The sequence below is a fragment of the Lithobates pipiens genome, unplaced genomic scaffold (assembly GCF_037356315.1).
Source record: "Lithobates pipiens isolate NorthernLeopardFrog02 unplaced genomic scaffold, aLitPip1_a1.2 Scaffold_8, whole genome shotgun sequence".
NCBI classification, from domain to species: domain Eukaryota; kingdom Metazoa; phylum Chordata; class Amphibia; order Anura; family Ranidae; genus Lithobates; species Lithobates pipiens.
This window is the reverse complement of record NW_027507903.1, coordinates 62,303,596-62,326,518: the sequence shown is the minus strand read 5'-3', so window position 1 is coordinate 62,326,518 and position 22,923 is coordinate 62,303,596. Positions and strand designations below refer to the sequence as shown.

The 22,923-nt window shown below is 45.4% G+C and overlaps 1 protein-coding gene across 1 annotated transcript in view; it reads left to right on the top strand.

Moving 5' to 3' along the window:
* The window catches only part of HDGFL3 (HDGF like 3), a 109,947-nt gene that overhangs the window by 38,729 nt on the left and 48,295 nt on the right, over window positions 1–22,923 (top strand). Inside the window, exons 2-3 of the mRNA XM_077472350.1 lie at window positions 2,578–2,654; window positions 16,274–16,412. Coding sequence (XP_077328476.1) covers window positions 2,578–2,654; window positions 16,274–16,412 — 216 coding nt within the window. The remainder of the gene's footprint in view (window positions 1–2,577; window positions 2,655–16,273; window positions 16,413–22,923) is intronic.

Below are 22,923 nucleotides of genomic sequence, written 5' to 3'. Positions count from 1 at the left end.
ATAAGTAGGGATGAGCCGAACACCCCCCCTGGTTTGGTTCGCAGCAGAACATGCGGACAGGCAAAAAATTTGTGTGAACAGCGTTAAAGTCTATGGGACACGAACGTGAAAAATCAAAAGTGCTAATTTTAAGGGTTAATATGCATGTAATTTTCATAAAAAGTGTTTGGGGACCTGGGTCCTGCCCCAGGGGACATGGATCAATGCAAAAAAAAGTTATAAAAACGTCAGTTTTTTCGGGAGCAGTGATTTTAATAATGTGAAAACAATAAAAGTGAAATATTCCTTTAAATTTCGTACCTGGGGGGTGTCTATAATATGCCTGTAAAGTGGCGCATTTTTCCCATGTTTAGAACAGTCCCTGCACAAAATTACATTTCTAAAGGAAAAAAAGTCTTTTAAAACTACTCGCGGCTATAATTAATTGTCGGGTCTCAGCAATACAGATAAAAGTCATTAAAAAAAATGGCATGTGGGCCCCCCCCCAAAAATCCATACCAAGTCCTTTGGGTCTGGTATGAATATTAAGGCTCGGTTCACACAGGGGGCGACACGAGGCGACACGACTTGCCGTGCCGCGACCTGACAAGTCGCCCCCATTCTGTACTACGGAACCATTCTAAGAGGAGCGACTCGAGTCGCTCCGACTTAGAAAAAAGGTTCCTGTACTACTTTTGGGCGACCTCGGGCGACTTGCATTGACTTCTATACAGAAGTCATTTGCAAGTCCCGCTGAGATCGCGGCAGGTCGCGGCGCGGCAAGTCGTGTCGCCTCGCGTCGCCCCCTGTGTGAACCGAGCCTAAGGGGAACCCCAAACCAAAATTTAAAAAAAAATTGCATCAAAACGTCACTTCTGCCCATAGCTCTTAAAGGGGACACTATTTTATTTTTTTCAAACAACATTTATTTTATTTTTTTGATTACATGTTAGTGTAAATATGAGATCTGAGGTCCTTTTGACCCATATTTAAGAGGTCATGCTTTTTTTCTGCTACAATGGATGTTTACAAAACTGAGACATTTTTTTTTTTTTTTTTAAAGAACAGTGTAAAAATAACAATTAAAAAGTTAAATAAATAAGAAAAAAAATAATTTAAACGTGCACCGCCAAGCTTGTGTGCAGAAGTACCTGAGTAGCGCCCGCATATGAAAACGTTGTTTAAACCACACATGTGAGGTATCATTGCGATCGTCAGAGCGAGAGCAATAATTCTAGCCCTAGACCTCCTTAAACTCAAAACATGCAACCTGTAGAGTTTTTTAAACATTGCTTTTGGAGATTTTTAGGGATAAAAGTTTATCGCCATTCCACGAGCGGGCACAATTTTGAAGCGTGACATGTTGGGTATCAATTTACTCGACGTAACATTATCTTTCACAATATAAAAAAAATTGGTCTAACTTTACTGTTGTCTTATTTTTTAATTCAAAAAGGTGTATTTTTTACAAAAAAGTGCGCTTGTAAGACCGCTGGGCAGAAAGTATTGCAACGAGCGCCATTTTATTCTCTAGGGTATTAGAAATAAAATATATATAAATATATATATATAATCTCATGTTTGGGGGTGCTAAGTAATTTTCTAGCAAAAAAATAATGATTTTGACTTGTAAACAACAAGTTTGAAAAATAGGCCCGTTGCTTAAGTGGTTAAGGTAGCTGCTGATTTACTAAAACTGGAGAGTGCAAAATCTGGTGCAGCTCTGCCTAGAAACCAATCGGCTTCCTTTTTTTGTGAAAACTTAATTGAAATAGCTGAAGTTAGAAGCTGATTGGCTATCATGCACAGCTGCTGAATGCATTGCTGAGTGATTCCGAGTGGGTCAGTTTTAATAAATCAACCCCATTGATTGGTACAGTGGTATATTAGTGATCTTACTGCTACGTCAATTGTCCATTGTGTAGGAGAGTTCAATTGAAAGTGTCTTAGGCCGGCCATCCACAGAGCAAATTTCTTTGTTGCAGGAAAGAAATGTATTTGATTTCCCCATCAACACAGACAGTGTTGATGTGGGAATCCCTCTTGCCAAGCCACTGTCTGCCCCTGCCGGGAGAAGACAGTGATTATTGTAAGTGGCTATAGCAGCCACTAGTGATAATCGCAATTAAAATCCAGCCTGCTGGTTGTACCAAAGTTGATCGATCGATGCAGCTTGCCCATACGCAGTATGAATCTCCTGCAAAACCGAGACTTGTACCGCGTATCAACCAGTCTATCTACTTAACATTATTTAGCGGTAAAGAATTGTCCTTTTCCTACACTCCTTAATTTTATTCATTCATAAAGACAAATAAAGCTGGACAGTTCCTTCGGTATATACAGTTAATGTTTGGGAGGTTGTAATCTCATCATACACACATGAACAAAAAAGAATCAATAGACATTAAAGAGCTCTTTTTTAAAAGCCATTTTTAAGCGGTATGTAAGTGGTAGCATGTAAGTAAGCTTTAAAGAACTAATATTCTTAATACAATATGTATATACATTATTTTGGTTTCAGTAAAAAAAGAAAGCTTATAAAGATTTATGCACAGAGATTTTTCAGTAAAAATCTGAATATATTTTTATCTTTAACAGATTGATGAACTACCGGAAGGAGCTGTGAAACCCCCAGCAAATAAATTTCCAATCTTCTTTTTTGGCACTCATGAGACGTAAGTCATTTTCAATGGATCAATATATGTTGTATGCCTAACACCTCTACTGTATGATATTACATAAGGAGATAAGATGAAGACAAAAACAGGAAGAAGCCCAAGGTACGCCAGTTGTAGGAAAGCTGCCTTGAATCTTTGGTATGTTCATTTAGGAACTCAAAAGCAGAGCTGCTCTGTACATTAGGTAACTGTACAAACTTTCTGATCAGAGGTAACGGCCACACTCCCTTCTTTGAGAAGCATGTTACAGTTTGTCCATCACAAGCATGAGTGGCCTTCTAAGCAATGGTAAGGTTTACCTGACAGGATGGGGCAAGGATAGATCCATCAACAAGCATGTTTAGTTATATCCAGTACAGGTCATCCAGATTTTGGTGTGCTAAACAACAGATCCAAGGCAGCTGGAGGTGTGTGCAAATAGGTGTGCCACCTTTTCTGCCCTCACCCCCTTTTCTCACAGGTTCATCTTAAAGTGTTTTTTATTTGTATTTGCATAGAAAGGGCTAAAACTTCTGTTCAGTTTTTAAAATATCCATGTTGATGAGATAGTAGGCCTTGCCTCTATAAGAAAATACATTCTCTTTTTACTTCAGACTGTGTTAGCCCTTGTACACGCGGTCGGAGACTCAGACGGACTGTGTCCTATCGGACCGTTTTGTCGGATATTCCGACTGTGTGTGGTCTGCATCGGACTGTTTCCGTCGGAATATCCGACGGACCAACTTTTCCAACTTGCCGGTCAAATTTTCCAACAAAATGCTCCAATCGGACATCATGTGTAGCCTACTCCGACGGACAAAGTGCCACGCATGCTCAGATCAAATTCCTAGACCAAAGCTATTGGCTACTAGCCTCGACGTAGTCCCGTTGTAATGAAATAACGTCATCACGTTATGTACAATCGGATTTTCTGACAACTTTGTCCGACCGTGTGTATGCAACATCACTTCCGGACCTCTTCTGGAATGAATCCGTCGGATTTGGTTGTCGGACCGTGTGTACAAGGGCTAAGAAAAACCTAAAACATATCATTGTTTATGTTCTGTTTATTCTTGGTCAATTTTGATTTACTTGCTGGGTTCATATGTTCCAATGATTCCTTAATAAATATTTTTGTTTTCTGTGAGCAATATGTGCTTTAACCCATTAGGCACTTTTTGGAAGAGGGGGGGAGTGTTTGCCCTGGAATTACTTTATATCTTAAAGTGATACTAAAGCTTTGTTTTTTTTATTTGTTTTTTAAATAACAAATATGTCATACTTACCTCCACTGTGCAGCTCGTTTTGCACAGAGTGGCCTGGAACATCCTTTTCTGGGGACCCCCGGCGGCTTTCACGGCTCTTCCCCGCATTAAATAACCCCCTAGTGAAAGCAGGTTACCTTGCGGGCAGACTCCCGAGTCATTCATTCAGCGTTCACAGAAGCTGAATCTATGACTCGGCCGCACCACTGGGTTATTGGATTAGATTGACAGCAGTGGGAGCCAATGGCTGCGCTGCTGTCAATCTATCCAATCAAAGCCGGGACTCCGTGGAGAGAAGGACGGCATGTCCTCACCGAAGAAGATGCGGGGGGGGGGGGGGGGCAGTGACTGCCAGGTGTTTTTGGTGTTTTTGCACCTTAGTGCATAGGATGCATTAAGGTGAAAAAACACGAGCCTTTACAACCCCTTTAATTGTACGGTGCAGGACATGGGGCTTTTATTCATGAGTTTCATGTGGGACACCTTCAGGTGATTGGACACAAAATATGCTAGTGTACACTCATATAACCCTGCCCACTCCATGAGGTTCCATTTATTCATTTTTTTATAGTGTGTTTTGGAGATGGCTGTGTTGTTTTTAAGAATTTTCTTTTTTGAAACGTTGTTTTTTTCTCTGAAGCTTCTATCAAGATCTGACTGATTACTGCCTATGGCTACCTAGCAGTTTCTGCATCGCTTACTCTTGGTGTGTACCTTGGGGACCGTACCTGAACCCCACTAAATGGAATCCTGTGTTAGGTACTCACCTTGGCAATGTGTATTTAGCCACAGGGTGCGTTACAGGGCCAGGGTCTATATCTATGGTTCCCTGACCCTGAAGTCCCCATGGTGGGAATGCCCACCATGACGGGAAAAGTCTGGGCCCTTGCTTCTTGCCTTGAACAATTTAAATTTGGCAGTCATCTCCTACTATCTAGACTTAGTCTTGGGAAGAAGAGGTAACTGCATCACGATGATGCATCTCCACCTACCTTTTTCAGCCTAAAATGCGCTCAGCACGATGCTGCACTCCTGCTGCCATCCTATAAAGGGACAGCCACTTGAACATGGCACCTGGGTTGTAGTGGCTCCTGTATCTGGACAACTAAAACTCCTTTTATTCCATACTCTATAACTGTGAGCACCCCACTGGGGATCCCCTCATTTGGCAATGGCAGGTCACAGGCCCAATCCTAATAAAGGAATTCACTCCTCCAAAGCTTTTTGCTGAAATGTATCCTATCGAAAAGGATTTTTAAGAAGAAATGGGTTGTTCTGGCACTGGATCCTAACATTTTAGTTTCAGTAAACACCTTACACTTTCTTAAGGGCATTCTTTGCCCTTGCAGGTTGTCCTGCAGACAGCAATTGCTGCCGTCTTAATTTTCCAGACTGTTACTAACTGAACAAGACAAATGAACAGTGATCAGGAACCTGATCAGGGATCAGTGAGATCTACCATTGCTTATCTCAAAGGGGATTTCTAGCATAAGTAGAAATACAGGATGTTTATCTACATATTTCCATCTTCCTTTCACATTAGCACTTTCTGAATTTTGCTGTGGGAGACCTTCCAATTTGTAGCACTACCATTTGGTATTTCCTCTGCACCCCGCAGGTTTACAAAAGGGCTTGTCCCACTTCTGGTTATTCTGCGTACCCAGGGCATTCATATCACAGTTTACCAGAACAATTTCCTACTGAAGGACTCTTAATGTATAACCTTGTCTGCCAAAGACCAAAAAAATCTTCTTCAAAACTTCAGCTGTATGATCAACTTTCCAAAGTCTCTCCAGCCCTGACACTGTCAGTCTGGAGTACGTGGGACTAATCTTGGACACAGCCCAAAACAGAATATTCCTCAGAAGGAAGTTTCTTCCCTAACGTCCCACATGTGGAATCTCAGAACTAAACATCACCCCTCAGTTTGCTTCTGCATGAGAGTTCTGGGCTTATCCGTAGCCTCCTTTGGTGCAGTTCCCTTTGCCCATTTTCACTCCAGACTTTTTCAATCCAACATACACATGACATGGAAAAAGCTAATTCAATTGTCCAATGCTAAACCATCAAGGAAAAGGTAGAAGTCAACCAGCCTTAAAGGAAACAAGTCTGATATTCTGAGCAGAGACACATTTTTTTTTCTCTCAGCTATACACATACACATGAAGTGGATAATAGGCAAATGGACTTCCTAAGCACCCAAAGACATTTAAAAAGTCAAAGTGAGGGATACCAGATGTGGATACCATGGATTCCAGATTCATCAAGAAGCTGAACAAATCTTTGGCCAAGACCAGGGATCCTCTAGCCTTTGTTGTAGATACTCTGGGGATTCCTTGGGCTCAGTTCAAGCTGGTTTATGCCTTCCCTCCAATGAAGATCCTTCCTCAACTGCTACACAAGGTAGAGGGAAGGGTTCTGATGATTCTCCTTGCACCAAACTCTCTCAGGAGAACGTGGTACACAGACGTACTCAACTTGTTGACAAGCCTTGGCCTCTTCCAGACAGACTAGACTTACTGGCCCAAGGCCCCTCATTCCATCTGGCATCTGTGTAACTGGTTTTAGCAGCATGAAACTCTTGAAATCCAATTCCTAAAGGAATAGGGTTAATTCTGATTCTGTTATTTTAACCTTGCTCATTAAGAGAAATGTCAACTTATCGATGGCTTTCTTTGCCTGATGTGAGAACAGGAAGCTAATATCTCTCACATTTTGGTGTTGCTTCGGTTTGGTCTTGATCAGTATCTGGCCCTAATTACCCTTAAAAAAAACAAGTTTCTGCCTTATGCATTTTATTCTTAATCAGGACTTTTTTTTGGGGGGGGGGGTTGCTCATATAAAGATATTAGGACATTTTTACTTACCTGTACATTTCTTATCATGGAGTACAGTGCAAGTCACAGACACCTCCCCTCTATGTCTTGGTTACTTCTTATTTCTTGCTAAAGAACCAGAGTATCACAGAGTTGGCAGGGTTGGCAGTCCCAGCATAAAGTTTTTTTTTTCCATTGCCCATTCACCTGAAGATAGGGTACATGTAACCCATGGTCTAGGAATACAAGTTCTGTGTCCTGTACAATACTTAAAGGTAAGGAATTTCCAGGGAAGCCAAAGTTCCTATTTTTCAGTGTTTGTATGTCATTTGCTGTCCTTATGTCTCTTAGCTCGATCTATTGCCAATAAATTCACAATCAGGTTGCAGATGTTAATTAGGCCAGTATTGGTTTCAGCACCCCATCTTGACGCTTATGCATCTTATTTGTTTTTGTTTTTAATATAACTTTTATTAGTAGTATTTGCACCATATAAAAAGATAACAAGAATGGGCAATGTACACATTCATGTTTGTCCAAGATGTAATGCAGAGACATGCACATTTGCATCTTAATTATAAGGGCCAAGTTTTCACCAATGTGTGCTGCTTAACAGGCTTAACATTCGTTGCATGATAACACAACCTGTGGTTTCTTGCTTCAGCATGCTCTTTGGTCTCAACTAACTAGTGACAGGCACACATGCACACTGTCCACATTAATTATCTTTTACAAATGATGTGCACATACATGCCTGATGGTTGCTAAAGAACACTTGGTCAACGGAAGTTGTTCTTCAGCAGGCACAATGACAGATTTACAGTGTTGGAGTCTTTTGTTTGCTTTGTTGCTTCTATTCTGAGATATTGGATTAGGTGTTTTATGTTTAGATATGATTAGTAAATCAACTACATGGGGGTTTGGATTTATTTACATGAGATTTGTACTGACCATATGTTGTGCATATTGTCTTACAGGATTGTTGCATATTGATCTCATTCATGCTTCATGTGATTGGTAACTTTATTTTTATTTTGAAATCACAGAATTATATATGCATTCAAACTTTATTCTAATGCCGCGTACACACGTAGCCAACTATCCGGCGGACTTCCTGACGGACTTTCCGAACGGGCTACTTGCCCACACATGGCACTTTTTCAGCGGACTAATACGGCGTACTAAGTCCGCCGTACTATCCGCCGTACTATCCGCTGTACTTTTGAAATGAACGGACTCGCCCACACACGCGGAGGAAAGTCCGCTCATTTTGAGCACGTCTCCAGGTAGACGGGGCCCGCAAAGGAGACATTGCTGGCCCCGCCACCTGGTATGGACTTAAAGGGGAACCCCAACGCGGAAAAAAATTGGCTTGGGGGCCCCCCCCCAGGTCCACATCAGACCCTTGTCCGAGCACGCTACCCGGCCGGCCAGGAAAGGGGGGGAAGAGCGCTGCCCCCCCCACCCCAAAGCACCTTGTCCCCATGTTGATGAGGACAAGGGCCTCTTCCCGACAATCCTGGCCGTTGGTTGTCGGGGTCTGCGGGCGGGGGGCTTATCGAAATCCGGGAGCCCCCTTTAATAAGGGGGCCCCCGGATACCGGCCCCCCACCCTATGTGAATGAGTATGGGGTACAATGTACCCCTACCCATTCACCTGTAAAAAAAAGTAAAAAAAAACACAACACACAAGGGTTAAAATAGTTTATTGCACAGCTCCGGGGGTCTTCCATCTTCAGGGGTCTTCTCGCTGGACTCCTCTGCTATCTTTTACTAGCAGAGGAGCCCGGCTTTCTTCCTCGCCACCGCCCTCTTCTTCTGACTTTGGGGGTCTTGTCACCCTCTTCGGAGGTCTTGTCCCCCTCTTCGGTTCTTCTTGCTGGGCCACCGCGCCTTCTAGCTCTTTTACAAGCGGTGGCCCGGTCTGCTCTCTCCGCCTTCTGTTCTTCTCTTCAGATGTTGCCTCGTCGCATCCTCCGCTCACAGTGGCACGGACGCGACGCGAGGCGAGTTATATAGGGACATCGCCGGATGATGTCTCCGCCTATTATGATGTCACAGTCCCAGAATCCTCTGAGACTGTGACACCATAATGGGCGGGACATCATCCTGTGATGTCCCTATATAACTCGCCTCGTGTCGCGTCGGTGCCATTGTGAGCGGAGGATGCGACGAGGCAACATCTCCAGAAGAGAAGAACAGAAGGCGGCGACAGAACACTGCCTGTAAAAGAGCTAGAAGAAGGCGTGGTGGCCCGGCAAGAAGAACCGAAGAGGGGGACAAGACCCCCGAAGTCGGAAGAAGAGGGCGGCGGCAAGGAAGAAAGCCGGGCTCCTCCGCTAGTAAAAGAGCTAGCAGAAGATAGCAGAGGAGTCAGGCGAGAAGACCCCCGAAGACGGAAGACCCTCGGAGCTGTGCAATAAACTACTTTAACCCTTGTGTGTTGTGTTTTTTTTTTTACAGGTGAATGGGTAGGGGTACACTGTACCCCATACTCATTCACTTAGGGTGGGGGGCTGGGATCCGATAAGCCCCCCACCCGCAGACCCCGACAACCAACGTCCAGGGTTGTCGGGAAGAGGCCCTTGTCCTCATCAACATGGGGACAAGGTGCTTTGGGGTGGGGGGGCCACTCGCTCGTCCCCCCTTTTCCTGGCTGGCCGGGTAGCCTGCTCGGACAAGGGTCTGATGTGAACCTGGGGGGACCCCCACGCCGATTTTTTTCGGCGTTGGGGTTCCCCTTTAAGTCTATACCAGGTGGCGGGGCCAGCGACGCATCCTTCGGGGGCCCCGCCTACCTGGAGACGTGCTCAAAATGAGTGGACTTTTCTCCGGGCGGGAAAAGTCAGTTCATTTCAAAAGTACAGCGGACTGGCATACGCACAGCCGGATTGTCTGCCGAAATGCAAGTCCGGCGGGAAGATTGGAGTGCAAAACTACTTTCTAAGTCTGCCGTACTTTCAGGTCAAAAAAGTCCGCCGGAGGCTACACACGGGGGGGGGGGGGGTTTGTCCGGCGGACTTGAGTTTGCCGGACTTTTCCACCCGACTGTTTGATCGTGTGTACGCGGCATTACACACACCATATTATTGTAATTCCACCTGTTACTGCAGTTGTATGTGGTCTCTAAGGCTCCATTCACATCTGTGCATGTTGCTTTTGAGCTTTTCTACAGTGCTTTTTGCTGTGGTTTCCGTGTTTTTTTTATTTTTATGCTTTTTTGGGTGGAAAATTTGTTGTTGGGCCGATTTTAAAAATGCAAATTGTGGCAAAATCACAGTAAAAATGCACTACATGTTTTTCCTGCAGCTTCTCCATCGAAGTTGAAAAACAAAAAAGCAGTTTTGCATTTAAAAGAATCCCTGACCCTTTCCAAAAATGCAGAGGCACAAAAATGCATTGATGTCAATATGATCCATAGGAACCCATGTTAAAAAATGTCCTGTGTTTCTGCAAAAGCAAAAAGCATGAAATAACGCATTGGTGTGAATGGAGCCTAAATAAGACTGGGCAGTCCAATGGGCACCAGAGTAGGCACTTGCTGCACTCCTTAAGCCCCATACACACTATCAGATTTTCTGCTGATTTTTTCCATCAGATTTACCAAAACCATATAATATGAGGTCAAACCTTAGGGGTTTCAATGTGTATGCAATCAGGCAGGCCCTTCCACTACATGGTTTTGGTAAACCTGAAGGAAAAAATCAGCAGACAATCTGATAGTGTGTATGGGGCTTAAATCAACACTCAGTAAGGCCCCTTTCACACAAACGTTTCCACCTGTAAAACGAACAAACGGACCCAATCAGAACCTCCATTCTCCTCTATGGAGCAAATGGACAGGTATCTGTTTACACCCACCTACATCCAATCCGATCTGCTAAAAACATACAGATGGGAATCCATTCAGACCCTTATCCGAGCACGCAGCCCGGCCTGAGCCATACCAAGCCCGCGTGGCTTCAACATGGGGGGGTGCTTTGGGGAAGGGGGGCCCACCCTATTTAATAACTGGGCCCCCAGATACCAGCCCCCCACCCTATGTGAATGAGTATTGGGGTACCATGTACCCCTACCCATTCACCTGGTCAAAAGTGTAAAGAAAAAAACACAACACATGTTTTTAAAATAATTTATTGCACAGCTCCGGTGGTCTTCCGTCTTGGGGGGTCTTCTCGCTGGACTCCTCCACTATCTTCTGCTAGCTCTTTTATTAGCGGAGGAGCACGGCTTTCTTCTTCGTCGTCGCCATCCGGGGGTCTTCTGACTTCGGGGGTCTTGTTTGTCCCCCTCTTCAGGGGTCTTGTCCCCCTCTTTGGTTCTTCTTGCCGGGCCTCTGCTTTTTTCTTCCAGCTCTTTTACTAGCAGTGGCCCGGTGTTTTGTTGCCGTCACCGCCTTCTCTTCTTCTTTGAGATGTTAATTCGATGCTCTCTCTGGCCTCAATGACAGGGACGCGTTGTGCGACGACTTATATAGGGACAATGGGCGGGGTTACTGGGTGAAGTCACATGGTGACCCCACGCCCTTATGATGCCCAGCATCCTCTGGGACTGTGACATCATAGGGGGCGGGGGTCACCATGTGACATCACCCGGTGACCCCGCCCATTGTCCCTATATAAGTCGCCGCACAACGCGTCCCTGTAATTGCAGCCAGAGAGAGCGTTGAGTCAACATCTCCAGGAAGAAGAAGAGAAGGCGGCGGCGACAGAAGACCGGGCCACCGCTAGTAAAAGTGCTGGAAGAAGAAAGCAGAGGCCCGGAAAGAAGAACCGAAGAGGGGGACAAGACTCCTGGAGTCGGAAGAAGAGGCGGCGACAGAAGACCGGGCCACCGCTAGTAAAAGAGCTGAAAGAAGAAAGCGGAGGCCCGGCAAGAAGACTCGAAGAGGGTGACAAGACCCCCAAAGTCGGAAGAAGACCCCCGGACGGCGGTGGCGACGACGAAGAAGAAAGCCAGGCTCCTCCGCTAGTAAAACAGGTAGCAGAAGATAGCGGAGGAGTCCGGCGAGAAGACCCCCCCAAGACGGAAGACCACCGGAGCTGTGCAATAAATTATTTTAAAAACATGTGTTGTGTTTTTTTCTTTACACTTTTTTTCACCAGGTGAATGGGTAGGGGTATAAGCCCCCCACCCGCAGACCCCGACAACCAACAGCCAGGGTTGTCGGGAAGAGGCCCTTGTCCTCATCAATATGGGTTTACGCTGTTTTTTTGGTGTAAGGCTTCCCCTTTAAGTCCATACCAGGTGACGGGCCAGCGAGGTGTCAATCTCGCCGATGGAGGCGGCGACATTGACCTCCTTCGCTAGTCCCGTCTACCTGGAGCCACGTTCAAAATGAACGGACTTTGCTCCGTGTGTGGGCAAGTCCGTTCATTTCAAAAGTCCGGCAGACAATTTTGGAGTCAAAACTTCTTTCTAAAGGCTCATACACATGATCAGACATTTTGACAACAAACATGCAAATTAGCTGTTTTGGAGCAACATCCGACCGTGTGTACGCTCCATCGGACAAACTTTTTCGGTTTTCATTGGACTTTTGTTGGTTGTGCGAACGGACAAACTTTCTGGCAACAAAAGATGGAGCAAAGTCTGATCGTGTGTACAGAAAACCATCAGCCTTTTGTACAAAGTACAAACACACATGCTCAGAACCAATGCAAAAGATCAGACAACAATACAGAAGTTGACCAAAGGTGGCGCTGGAGTAATTGAACGTCCTCTTTTGAAGTGTCGTCAGTACATTGAAACGTCACTACGCTTGTGTTTGTTGCCTAAAAAGTCTGTTCGTGTGTATGCAATACAAACTTACGACCAACGGCCTTTGTACAAAAGTCCACGGGAAAGCTTGTACAAAGTCCGATCGTGTGTATGGGGCTTTATGCCCCGTACACACGAGAGGGATTAAGTCTGACAGACCTCCAAAGGAGTTCCGCCGGAGTTCCGCCGGAGTTCCGACGGAGTTCTGGCGGACTTTTCGACCGAACGGACTTGACCACACACCATCACACCAAACTCCGACGGAGTCGAACGTGATGACGTACGACTGGATTCGACGTAGGAAGTTCCTAGACAGTAGCCAATAGCTGCCCTAGCGTCGGTTTTAGTCCGTCGGAGTAGCACACACACGAGCAGATTTTTCAAAGGGGACCGGGTCCGGCGGAGTTCCGTCGGGAAAATTTAAAGCATGCTTCATTTCTAAAGTCCGTCAGACTTTAGCTTCGCTAAAGTCCGTTGCAGCCCACACACGATCGGATAGTCCGCCGGACTCAGTCCGTCGGAGTTTGGATGTCGAAAAGTCCGCTCGTGTGTACGGGGCATTACACACAAAGTCTCTTCCATTGACAAATTGTTACAATGTTTATACTTAAGTTCAACTGATAAAGAATGTTTTGATTCTTGGCAGACTGTCCGGTTTTTCCTCTTCCTTTCTTTTGAGGGCTGTGGCTTCAGAAGAGCAGATCGAATTCTTTGCATTGACAGAATAGTGAAACACTTTTCAGTAAAGATTGCGATAACGATTCTTGACGATTAATTGTGCATCTCTAGTCTGAATTGAAATGACATTGGGGGTTGATTTACTAAAACGTGAGAGTGCAAAATGTGGTGCAACTCTGCATAGATAGCGTACATTTTTTTTTTTGTCAAAGCCTAACCACTTTTTTATTGCACTATAGCCGAAAGACCACTATAGCGTGGCTCAGTTGTTCCTGGGAGGGCATCCGTGGATATTCTTCCAGAACCATGCCCGTCCTGCACCCCCTGGGGCTTGCATCTGGTGCGGTCTGTGATTGCTGTGTCCTTCGTACACAGCCGATCTAAGATCGTGGTAAAGGGCCATTCACAGTGGCCTTTTACAACATGATCAGCTGTGTGCAATCCAGTTATTGGTCCTCCTTTCCTCAGGTGATGTCACAGCGTGAGGAGAGCTGGTAACAGGCAATTCTGTAATATCCGGTAATCCTGTAAAATAACTGTTTTTATACTATTTATTATTGAACGAGCAATGGTACAGATATACACAAATAATGTCAACCATACACCTAGAGATTTTATTGCACCAGATCGATGCACCCGTCTTCATTTTTTCTCTTTTAATAACTGGGCCTTCTTTGTAAATTTTTGACGATTTTGAGATTAACTTTTTATTTATTTATTTTTTATCATTGCTGCTGCAAACATTCATTGCACTCTAGAGACTATTTTTATTTTATTTTATTTCTCTTTTCTAACAATTTTCCTTTTTAGTGTAAACTGCATTGTTAAAGAGGAAATTCTTGTCAGGGCATAGGCTGTAATGGTGGTTCCACAGTTATGGTCTTTAAAAGAAGTGGAGATGAAATGGAGCTCTTCTGTTATCACTCCCTGCTATGCTGTGACTGTGCATTACGAGCTCCACTGACATCATTTGTGCTCATATATCTGATAGTTAAGTTTACTGCAGTTTATCACTGCATTGTCCTTCATTAAAGCCGGCTATTGATAGTTCGAATCTCAAGTGGTTCAGCAGGAGATTCGAACCATGTATGGTTTGTTATAGCCCCTAGCAATAATCGCTGTGTTCTCCTGACGGGGACAGCTTCCCCCGCTCCCTTGTGAGAACACCATGGCTCCACGAGAAGGATTCGCCCATCAACACTGACTGTGTTGATGTGGGAATCGAGCGATTGTTTTTTTCTTGCAACCTGTGGTTGCAGGAAAGAAAATCACTCTGTCACTCCGCCAGCTTAAGATGGAGACTTTTTTTACTCTCAGAGTAGATCTTACACATTTGATAATTATAGGTGCATGGACTCTTAGCTTTCACTCTGTGTTCTTTTCCTACTGTTACTGTTGTGGGACATGCAGAGGACCTTGGATTTAGAGTATAGTTGTCAGGGACCCTAGTGGACAACCTCTACAGAAAGAGCATTGGCTGTACTAGATGGACATAGGCCCTTTCAGTAGATCTTGATTTACCAGACCCAGTGTTGTGTTGTTAGCAGCCATTCTTGGTGATCCTTAGCCACCGTTTCCATCATTGCAAGGGGGCTAATAATATCTAATAGGCATACCCCTGCCGCTATGAACCACATAGTCCCTGGTGTATCTACCCAACCTCAGCTCCACGCAGCTGAAACATTTCTGACTTGCTCACCAGGGGGGTTCTCTGGAGAATTGGCATCTTCTGAGCCACCAGAACAGGGGGTTCCATCTACTTTGTAGGATCCAGCCTTAGGCAGATTATCTGCCCGGAATCCGTTGGACACCATCTGGGAGTTATTGAAAGGAATCTGGAAAGGAATCCTGGACTGTACAATACCGCAACTCTCCATCTCATATGTGCTGATCTGGATATTGGCAATCTCCAGGAATCCAGCTACTGTTGACTGGTAGTCTCTAGACCCATGCCTAGAGGCCAGGGGTAGACCGTATCCTTCTGTATTCCTTAGGGTACTAGTGAAGATGGTTTAGCGTTATCCTTATTTCTGTCTTACCAGCCCGAGTCTATAGTATATGTCAGGCCTCCCCTTCTGGAGGGCCCCTCCCCCCCCCCCCCTACAACCTTGGTTGTGATGACTTTGTGGAATCAAATTCCAGATCTCTCTGGAGTTTCTATACACCACTTAGAGATTGTCAGGATCTTTCTGAATCAGGGTCCCCCGATAGGTGTTCTTGCCATTCCCAGTATAAACATAGCTTTCATCTTTGATACACGTCACTATGTGCATGTTCTTTTATACATGTCACCAAAATGGAGGACAATGTCAATCTACAGACAAAAATCTAAACTGAGGAAGACCATATACTGTAGGTTACTTCCCTGTTCGGACTAATCCCAGACCCTGGACAACTGTGGTTTATTAGTAAACTCTAATGCCATGTACACACGACCGTTTCTTCCGTCGGAATAAACTCTGAATTCCGCTGAAACTGTCTTGCATACACACGATCACACCAAAGTCCGTTCATCAAGAATGAGGTGACGTACAACACGTACGATGGGACTAGAAAAAGGTAGTTCAATAGCCAGTAGCCAACAGCTTCCGTCTCGTACTTGCTTCAGAGCATGCCTCGTTTTTGGTCCGTCGTAACAGCATACAGACTAGTGGTTTTCCCGATAGGAATTTGTTCCCGTCGGAAATATGTTCTATTTCTAGGTCCATCAGAATTTTCAAGGAAAAAAAAGTCAGATGAGGCACACACACAATCGGAATATATGATGAAAAGCTTCCGTCTGACTTTTTCTGTCGGACATTCCGCTCGTGTGTACGCGGCATTACACTCCTCCTGTTTTAGTGATGTGGAATGACCCCATAAGTAGTATGGCAGGCAAACCTTTCCATCTAAAGATCTGGTTCTCAGTTTATGGTGGGGAGAAAAAAAAAGTTGGGCACCAGTTACTGTACTTTATTTTTTTTTCCTTTTGTTGCTGAACTCAATTCTAGGAGAATTTGACAATTCTTGACATCCAATTTAAATAATAACACCAGATTACCTGTAATAATGCAATAAATGTTGTTTACTTATTGTATCACTGATTCTGATAGATCACATTATTATTTTCCCATTGCAGTGCATTTTTGGGCCCAAAAGATCTGTTCCCATACAAGGAATTTAAGGACAAGTTTGGGAAGTCAAACAAAAGGAAAGGATTCAATGAAGGATTGTGGGAAATAGAGAACAATCCTGGAGTAAAATTTACTGGGTATCAAGTAAGCAAATATCTGTTATTGATTGTCTGCAATATAGAATGAAAGAATTAGTTGTAGTTTATGCTGTGAAACTATGAAAATAGAAATTAGGATCATCTTTCTGTGCATGTAAGGCTGAACTTTGGGCTCCACTGTATCATATGAGCCTATTTATAAAACATTTGTTGGACGAATGTCACACACATTCATGCAGGTTGAAAAAAATGCTGGCAATAATTTCTATAAAAGATTAAAATGCAACTTCACCCAAAAGAGGAAGTTCTGCTTGTTTGCATCCTCCTCCTCCCCCCGCCCCTCCCCTGACTGCTACATTTGGCACAGGTACCTGGTTTTGACAGGTACCTGCTCCCACTTCAGGTCAAATCACTGTGACAATCTGAGTTGAAATTCGACCCTTTCCTTCCCCCCCTGTAGCCTTCTGGGACACATTACAAGTCCCAGAAAACTTTGGGACCATTCACAAAGTGCAGCGCGGCTCACATATTCACATTAGGAAACTGGCGGTTCCTCTTACTTAAAGCGGTTGTAAAGTCAAAAATATAAATTACTCGTATCCCCTCTGTTTTAAGAATATATTAGGTACAGGGGGTGTGTTTCTTTATTTTAATTATAAAGCTAAATGCCTTCTTTGCCCAGTGCTGCTGTGTTGTCACATTTCCTCCCTCCAATCTCCTTCTCGATCTAAGGGAGTACAGTGGGAGAAGCTGAGATTCCCCTCTGACATATGCAAGCTAGCGAGGGGGGGGGGGGGGGGCACGTGACCCACACATCAGCGCTGGGCACAGAAGGTATACAGCTTTATAATTAAAAAAAAACATACTGTACTTTATATCTTCCTAAAACAGAGGAGATACAAGTAATTAATACATTACTTTACAGCCACAAGGGAATAGATGCTGGAGGGGAGGGGCAGAGAGGAGAGGAGATTGGCTCAGAGCACAGATTACAGAAATGACAGGGAGCAAGGGTGGTGATGCAGATACTCTGAACACAGAGCGGGATGATGAAGGGAAGAAAACTGTCCATGCTGTCATGGATCAGCAGCCATGATTAGCATGGTCAGTACACATAGGGGAACACAGGACCCAGCAAGATCAACCAGGTATTGTAGAACATGTATTGGGACAAACCACATTTTTTTAAGATGCCGACACCTGGACCTGAAGCAGATTGAAGAATCGACTTGGGTTAAAACATGGCTGGACCTCTTTTTACATGTCACGGTGGGGGGCTGGAGTTCCTCCTGCTTGCTTTTTACATACCCCCTCCTTTTCATTTTGGGGTACTTCGAGAGGGGGTCCAATATATGTTGCAACACCCCGCGTTGCCTGCTATATGGGCGGGTGATTTTAATGCGGTAATTGATCCTGCCCTTGATAGGATTACTCGCTCTGCTGGTCATTCGTCCCGCCCATCACTCACTAGATTTGGTAAGTTTCTCTCTGAGCTCGCGCTGACGGACACCTGGAGGTATAAGCACCCTACTGATAGGACGTATTCCTGCTTTTCACCGGCGCGCAATGCTATGTCCCGTATAGATATGATCCTGCTCTCCCCTGCCCTGCTCCCGTATTTGCGGGAGGCGGGTTTTGGAGTTAGGGCCCTGTCGGACCACTCGCCCTATTGGGTCCGTATGGGAGTGCCATCTGGCTCCGCTGTTCGCCTGTGGAGGCTGAGCCCATTTTGGTTAACGGTCCTCCCGGATCTGGACGAGGTTCAGCGGGAATGGGACTACTATTTTCACACCAACGTGGGTTCGGTCTCGTTTGGCTCAGTTTGGGAGGCCTTTAAATTGCATGCCCGTATGATTTTGTCTACCCGTATTAACCGGTATAAGGCCTCCTCGCGTCTGGTGTTGGGACAGGCTGAGAAGACACTGAGGGAGTTTGAGGGGGAGTTTGTGGCAGATCCTACGCCCTCGAACTCTGCCAGGCTGCGCCTGCAGTCCAGGCTTACAGCTCACCTACACTATGAAAAATCGGACAGGACCATATTCTATAGCAAACAAAAAACCTATGAGTATGGTGAGAGAGCGGGGAAGATTTTGGCCTATCTGGCTCGAATGGACCGTAGCCCCCCTGTGGTCGTTCAGTTGAATTCGGCTGCGGGGGAACTATTGTCTGATCCCGTAGAGGTGGCGAGTGAATTCCGTCGTTTTTACATGGATCTCTATGCCTCGGGAGCTGATGGCTCTCGAGAGCAGTTAGATGCCCTGTTGAACGAAATAGATTTCCCTGTTCTTACGGACTCTCAGGCTGAGCTCCTGGATGCCCCCATCACTGAAGAATGTATTGCGGAGGCCGTGGCGTGTTTGGCGCCGGCTAAGGCTCCGGGCTTCGATGGCCTCCCTCGGGAGTTTTATTCCCAGTTTCAGGAGGTATTGATTCCCAGGCTCCAGGCGCTCTATTCCCATGTGTTTGCAACCGGCTCCCTCCCCCGTTCCATGAGTGAGGCCCTGATTATTCTCATCCCGAAACCCGATAAGGACCCCCATTACCCCGAATCGTACAGACCGATTTCCCTATTGCAATTGGATGTTAAAATATTAGCCAAAATTTTAGCCCTTAGACTTAATAAAGTAATTCTCCACCTTATCCATACAGACCAAACTGGCTTTATGCCTATGAAAAACACGGCGTTTAACCTGCGGAGGCTCTTCATGAATCTGCAGGCTCCCCATGACAATGCTGGTGCCAGGGTGGTGGTTAGCCTGGATGCCGCAAAGGCGTTTGATTCTGTAGAATGGGAGTATTTGTGGGAGTGCCTCCGCAGGTTCGGATTCGGCCCTAAATTTGTTCGCTGGATTCAGCTTCTTTATCAGGCCCCTACTGCTCGTATTCTGGTAAATGGACAGATGTCCGACTCCTTCCCGTTATCCCGCGGCACGCGCCAGGGTTGCCCTATCTCGCCCATGTTGTACGCGCTGGCTGTGGAGCCTCTGGCTATCGCCATCAGAGCTCACCCTGACATCCGGGGTCTCTGTAGGGGGCGGGTGTCAGAGGTTCTCAGCCTTTACGCTGACGATATGCTGCTGTACCTGGAGGATGCTGGCCCCTCTTTGGCGGCAGCATTGGAGTTGATTCAGAGATTTGGCAATTTCTCGGGCTTACGTATAAATTGGTCTAAATCCCAAGTCCTCCCCTTAGATGTGACTGCTCCCACGTCGTTGCAGGCGGCGCTTCCCCTGGTGCGGACGGACCGGATCAAATACTTGGGAATACAGTGCTCTCGCTCCATTGCGGATTATCTCCGTTTGAATATACAGCCACTCTTCCCCATCCTTAAACGTAAGACCCAGGTTTGGTCTAGGTTGCCGCTTGGGGTTATGGGACGGTTGGGGCTTGTGAAAATGATCCTCCTCCCTAAATTGCTTTATGTCTTCTGGCACGCTCCAGTATCTATCCCAGCCCATGTCTTCCGCGATATGGAATCTATTTTAAATTCCTTTATTTGGGGGTCTTCCAGACGCAAGCTGGCCTGGCAGACTCTCAAATGTCCTGTCCATCTGGGTGGGGTGGCGCTTCCAGACCTGGCGGCTTATTACATGGCTTCCCAATTGTCCCACCTTTTCTATATTAACACTTATGATAGACTTCGCTACTCTACTCTGGTATGCACGCCGGTCACGGACGTGGTTGCGCACCCCTTTCAGAGTCTATTTTGTAGCCATCGGGGACTTTCCCGCTCGGGTTCGGGGCAGCTCATGCTTTTACACCATAGTAGAATTTGGAGTGGGGCCCAGAAGGCGACTGCGGCTCCCACCCTGCATGCCCACACGCCTCTCTGGGAGAACCCCTCCCTACCCGAGATGCTGAGGGTGCCGGATTATAAGCTGTGGATATGCAGAGGGATAGTGTATTTGTCCCAGTTGTACGGGGCTCAGGGCATTAAAACTTTTCAGCAGCTAAAGGAGGAGTATGACCTTCCAAACTTTATGTTGTTTCGCTACCTGCAGGTCCGTCACGCGGCTCAGACCCAATTCGGGCGCTCCTCTCCACCACTGGAATCCACAGCCTTGGCGGATTTGGTGTTTGGAGACGACTCGAGGAAATTGATTTCCTGTTTCTACCAGATTCTCATTACCCCCCAGGCCACGGCTAGAGCATACAGGTTAAAAGCACGTTGGGAGGTTGATGTTGGGGCCCTGGGGGATGACCAGTGGAGTGATGTCCTGAATGTATCTAGGGTGGTGTCTCCGAGGCTGTCAGATAGGCTCACGCATCTATACATGCTCCACCGCACGTATCTTACCCCTGGCCGCATATCCAGATTCAAACCTGACTTTGACCCTGCTTGCCCCCGCTGTGGTGACACCAACAGTTCTTTCTACCACCTCATCTGGGCTTGCCCGCTTGTCCAGGGTTTCTGGGAGCAAGTAATTAAGTTTCTGCATGACCATATGGGTTCCCCCGTTGCCCTATGCCCACGGCAGTGTATCCTGGGTCTTCTTCCTCTTCCTGAGGAGGAAAAATACTTTAGGACATTTTTGCAAGAGGTCCTCTTCACTGCTCGGATGCAGATAGCCTGCTTGTGGCTTAGGCCTACTCCCCCTACGATCCAGCAGTGGAGAGGGGCAGTGAACAGTGTCTTACCGTTTAAAAAAGTAATGTATGCCAACCGGGGGTGCCCAGATAAATTTGGTAAAGTGTGGGATAGCTGGATGGAGAATGCAGATAGCTGCTCTGGTTGAAGGACACATACCACACCATTGCGGGGCCCGACCTCCCCTCTACTCCCTTACGATACCTTGGCCTCTTGGGGCATTTGTTCCTGATCACATCAGTTTAAAATGCTTGTATGTGCGGCAGTCAAGATGTTTCACTTTTGTATGTCAGACGTAAGATGCTTATTTTATTGGGTACTGAGTATATTGGTGCTTGTTGCACCAGGGTTTATTCATATGTATGATGTCATTTTTTATTTCTATGCTCAATAAACTTGATTTTGGTTTAAAAAAAAAACATGGCTGGACATCCTCATCCCTGGACAGGTAAGTGTCCTTATATTAAAAGTCAGCAGCTATAGTAGTTGACTTTTAATTTTTTTGGGGGGAGACTGGAGCTCCTCTTTAATCTCCTCATATGACGTGATGGACTTTGAGCGGGTATATCTGAATGATGCCTGTAGCTACAAACATCATTCAGATTTTGCTGTTTTCGGCCCGTGATTCCCTACACCATAAAAAGGATCATAGCGGCTCCTCTTACGGGAGGCAAGAGGGGACGCCCCCATATCCCCCCCCCCCCCCCGCCGCCCTCCGGTGCTTCTACTATGCTCGGTGAGTCAGACAGAGGATCCGCCGGCCCCGGATGTTGATCATAGACATTTCCATCCGGACCAGATGGTCGCTGGATTCTCTATGATCGTTGGAGGCCAGGCGGGATGTTATGACGTCACGCCTGGCCTCTATATTAAAAAAAAAACGGCACTGCTTCGGCTGGGAAGCAGCGATTGGTTTATTTATTTTTGTTTTTTATTTCAGGCTTCGCAGCCCATTGGTGAGAGGTGGGGTCTTATTGACCCCATATCTCACTATAAAGAGGACCTGTCATGTCATATTCCTATTAAAAAGGATGTTTACATTCCTTGTAATAGGAATTAAAGTGATCAAAAAAAAATTTTTCCCCAAAAAAGCATCAAAATAAAAAAAGAAAGTATAATTAACAATAAAAAAAAAGTTTTTAAAGTGCCCCTGTCCCCGTGTGCTTGCACGCAGAAGCGAACGCATACGTAAGTCCCGCCCACATATGAAAATGGTGTTCAAACCCCACATGTGAGGTATCAATGCGAATGTTAGAGCGAGAGCAATAATTTTTTCCCTAGACATCCTCTGTATCTCAAAACATGTAATCAGTAAAAAAATTCAAGCGTCACCTATGGGGATTTTTAAGTCCCGAACTTTGGCGCCATTCCATGAGCGTGTGCAATTTTGAAGCGTGACATGTTAGGTATCTATTTACTCGCCGTAACTTCATCTTTCACAATATGCAAAAAAATTGGGCTAACTTTACTGTTTTTTTGTTTTTTTTTAAGCACGAAACTGTTTCTTTCCCAAAAAAAGCGCATTTGAAAATTGCTGCGCAAATACCATGCAAGATAAAAAGTTGCAAAAACAGCCATTGTATTCTCTAGGGACTTTGCTAAAAAAACATATATAATGTTTGGGGGTTCTATGTAATTTTCTAGCAAAAAAATGATGATTTTTACATGTAGGAGAGAAATGTCAGAATTGGCCTGGGTGGCAAGTGGTTAATTCTTATGATCATCAGCGCCATCTTGTGGCCAAAAGGTGGTGTATTTCCTCATTGAGTTATTCACATTTTGGTCATTAGCTTGAGTTGACAATCATTGGGATGAATCTGTAACAGAAATTACTTCCCAAATACATGCAGCCTGCATTTGTCTAATGAATGTTTTATAAATAGACCCCATAGTGTCTGCACTGGTAGTTGCCCAGCACACATTAAATGTTTTGTGTTATTTGTATAGGATAATTGCTGATAAATAACAG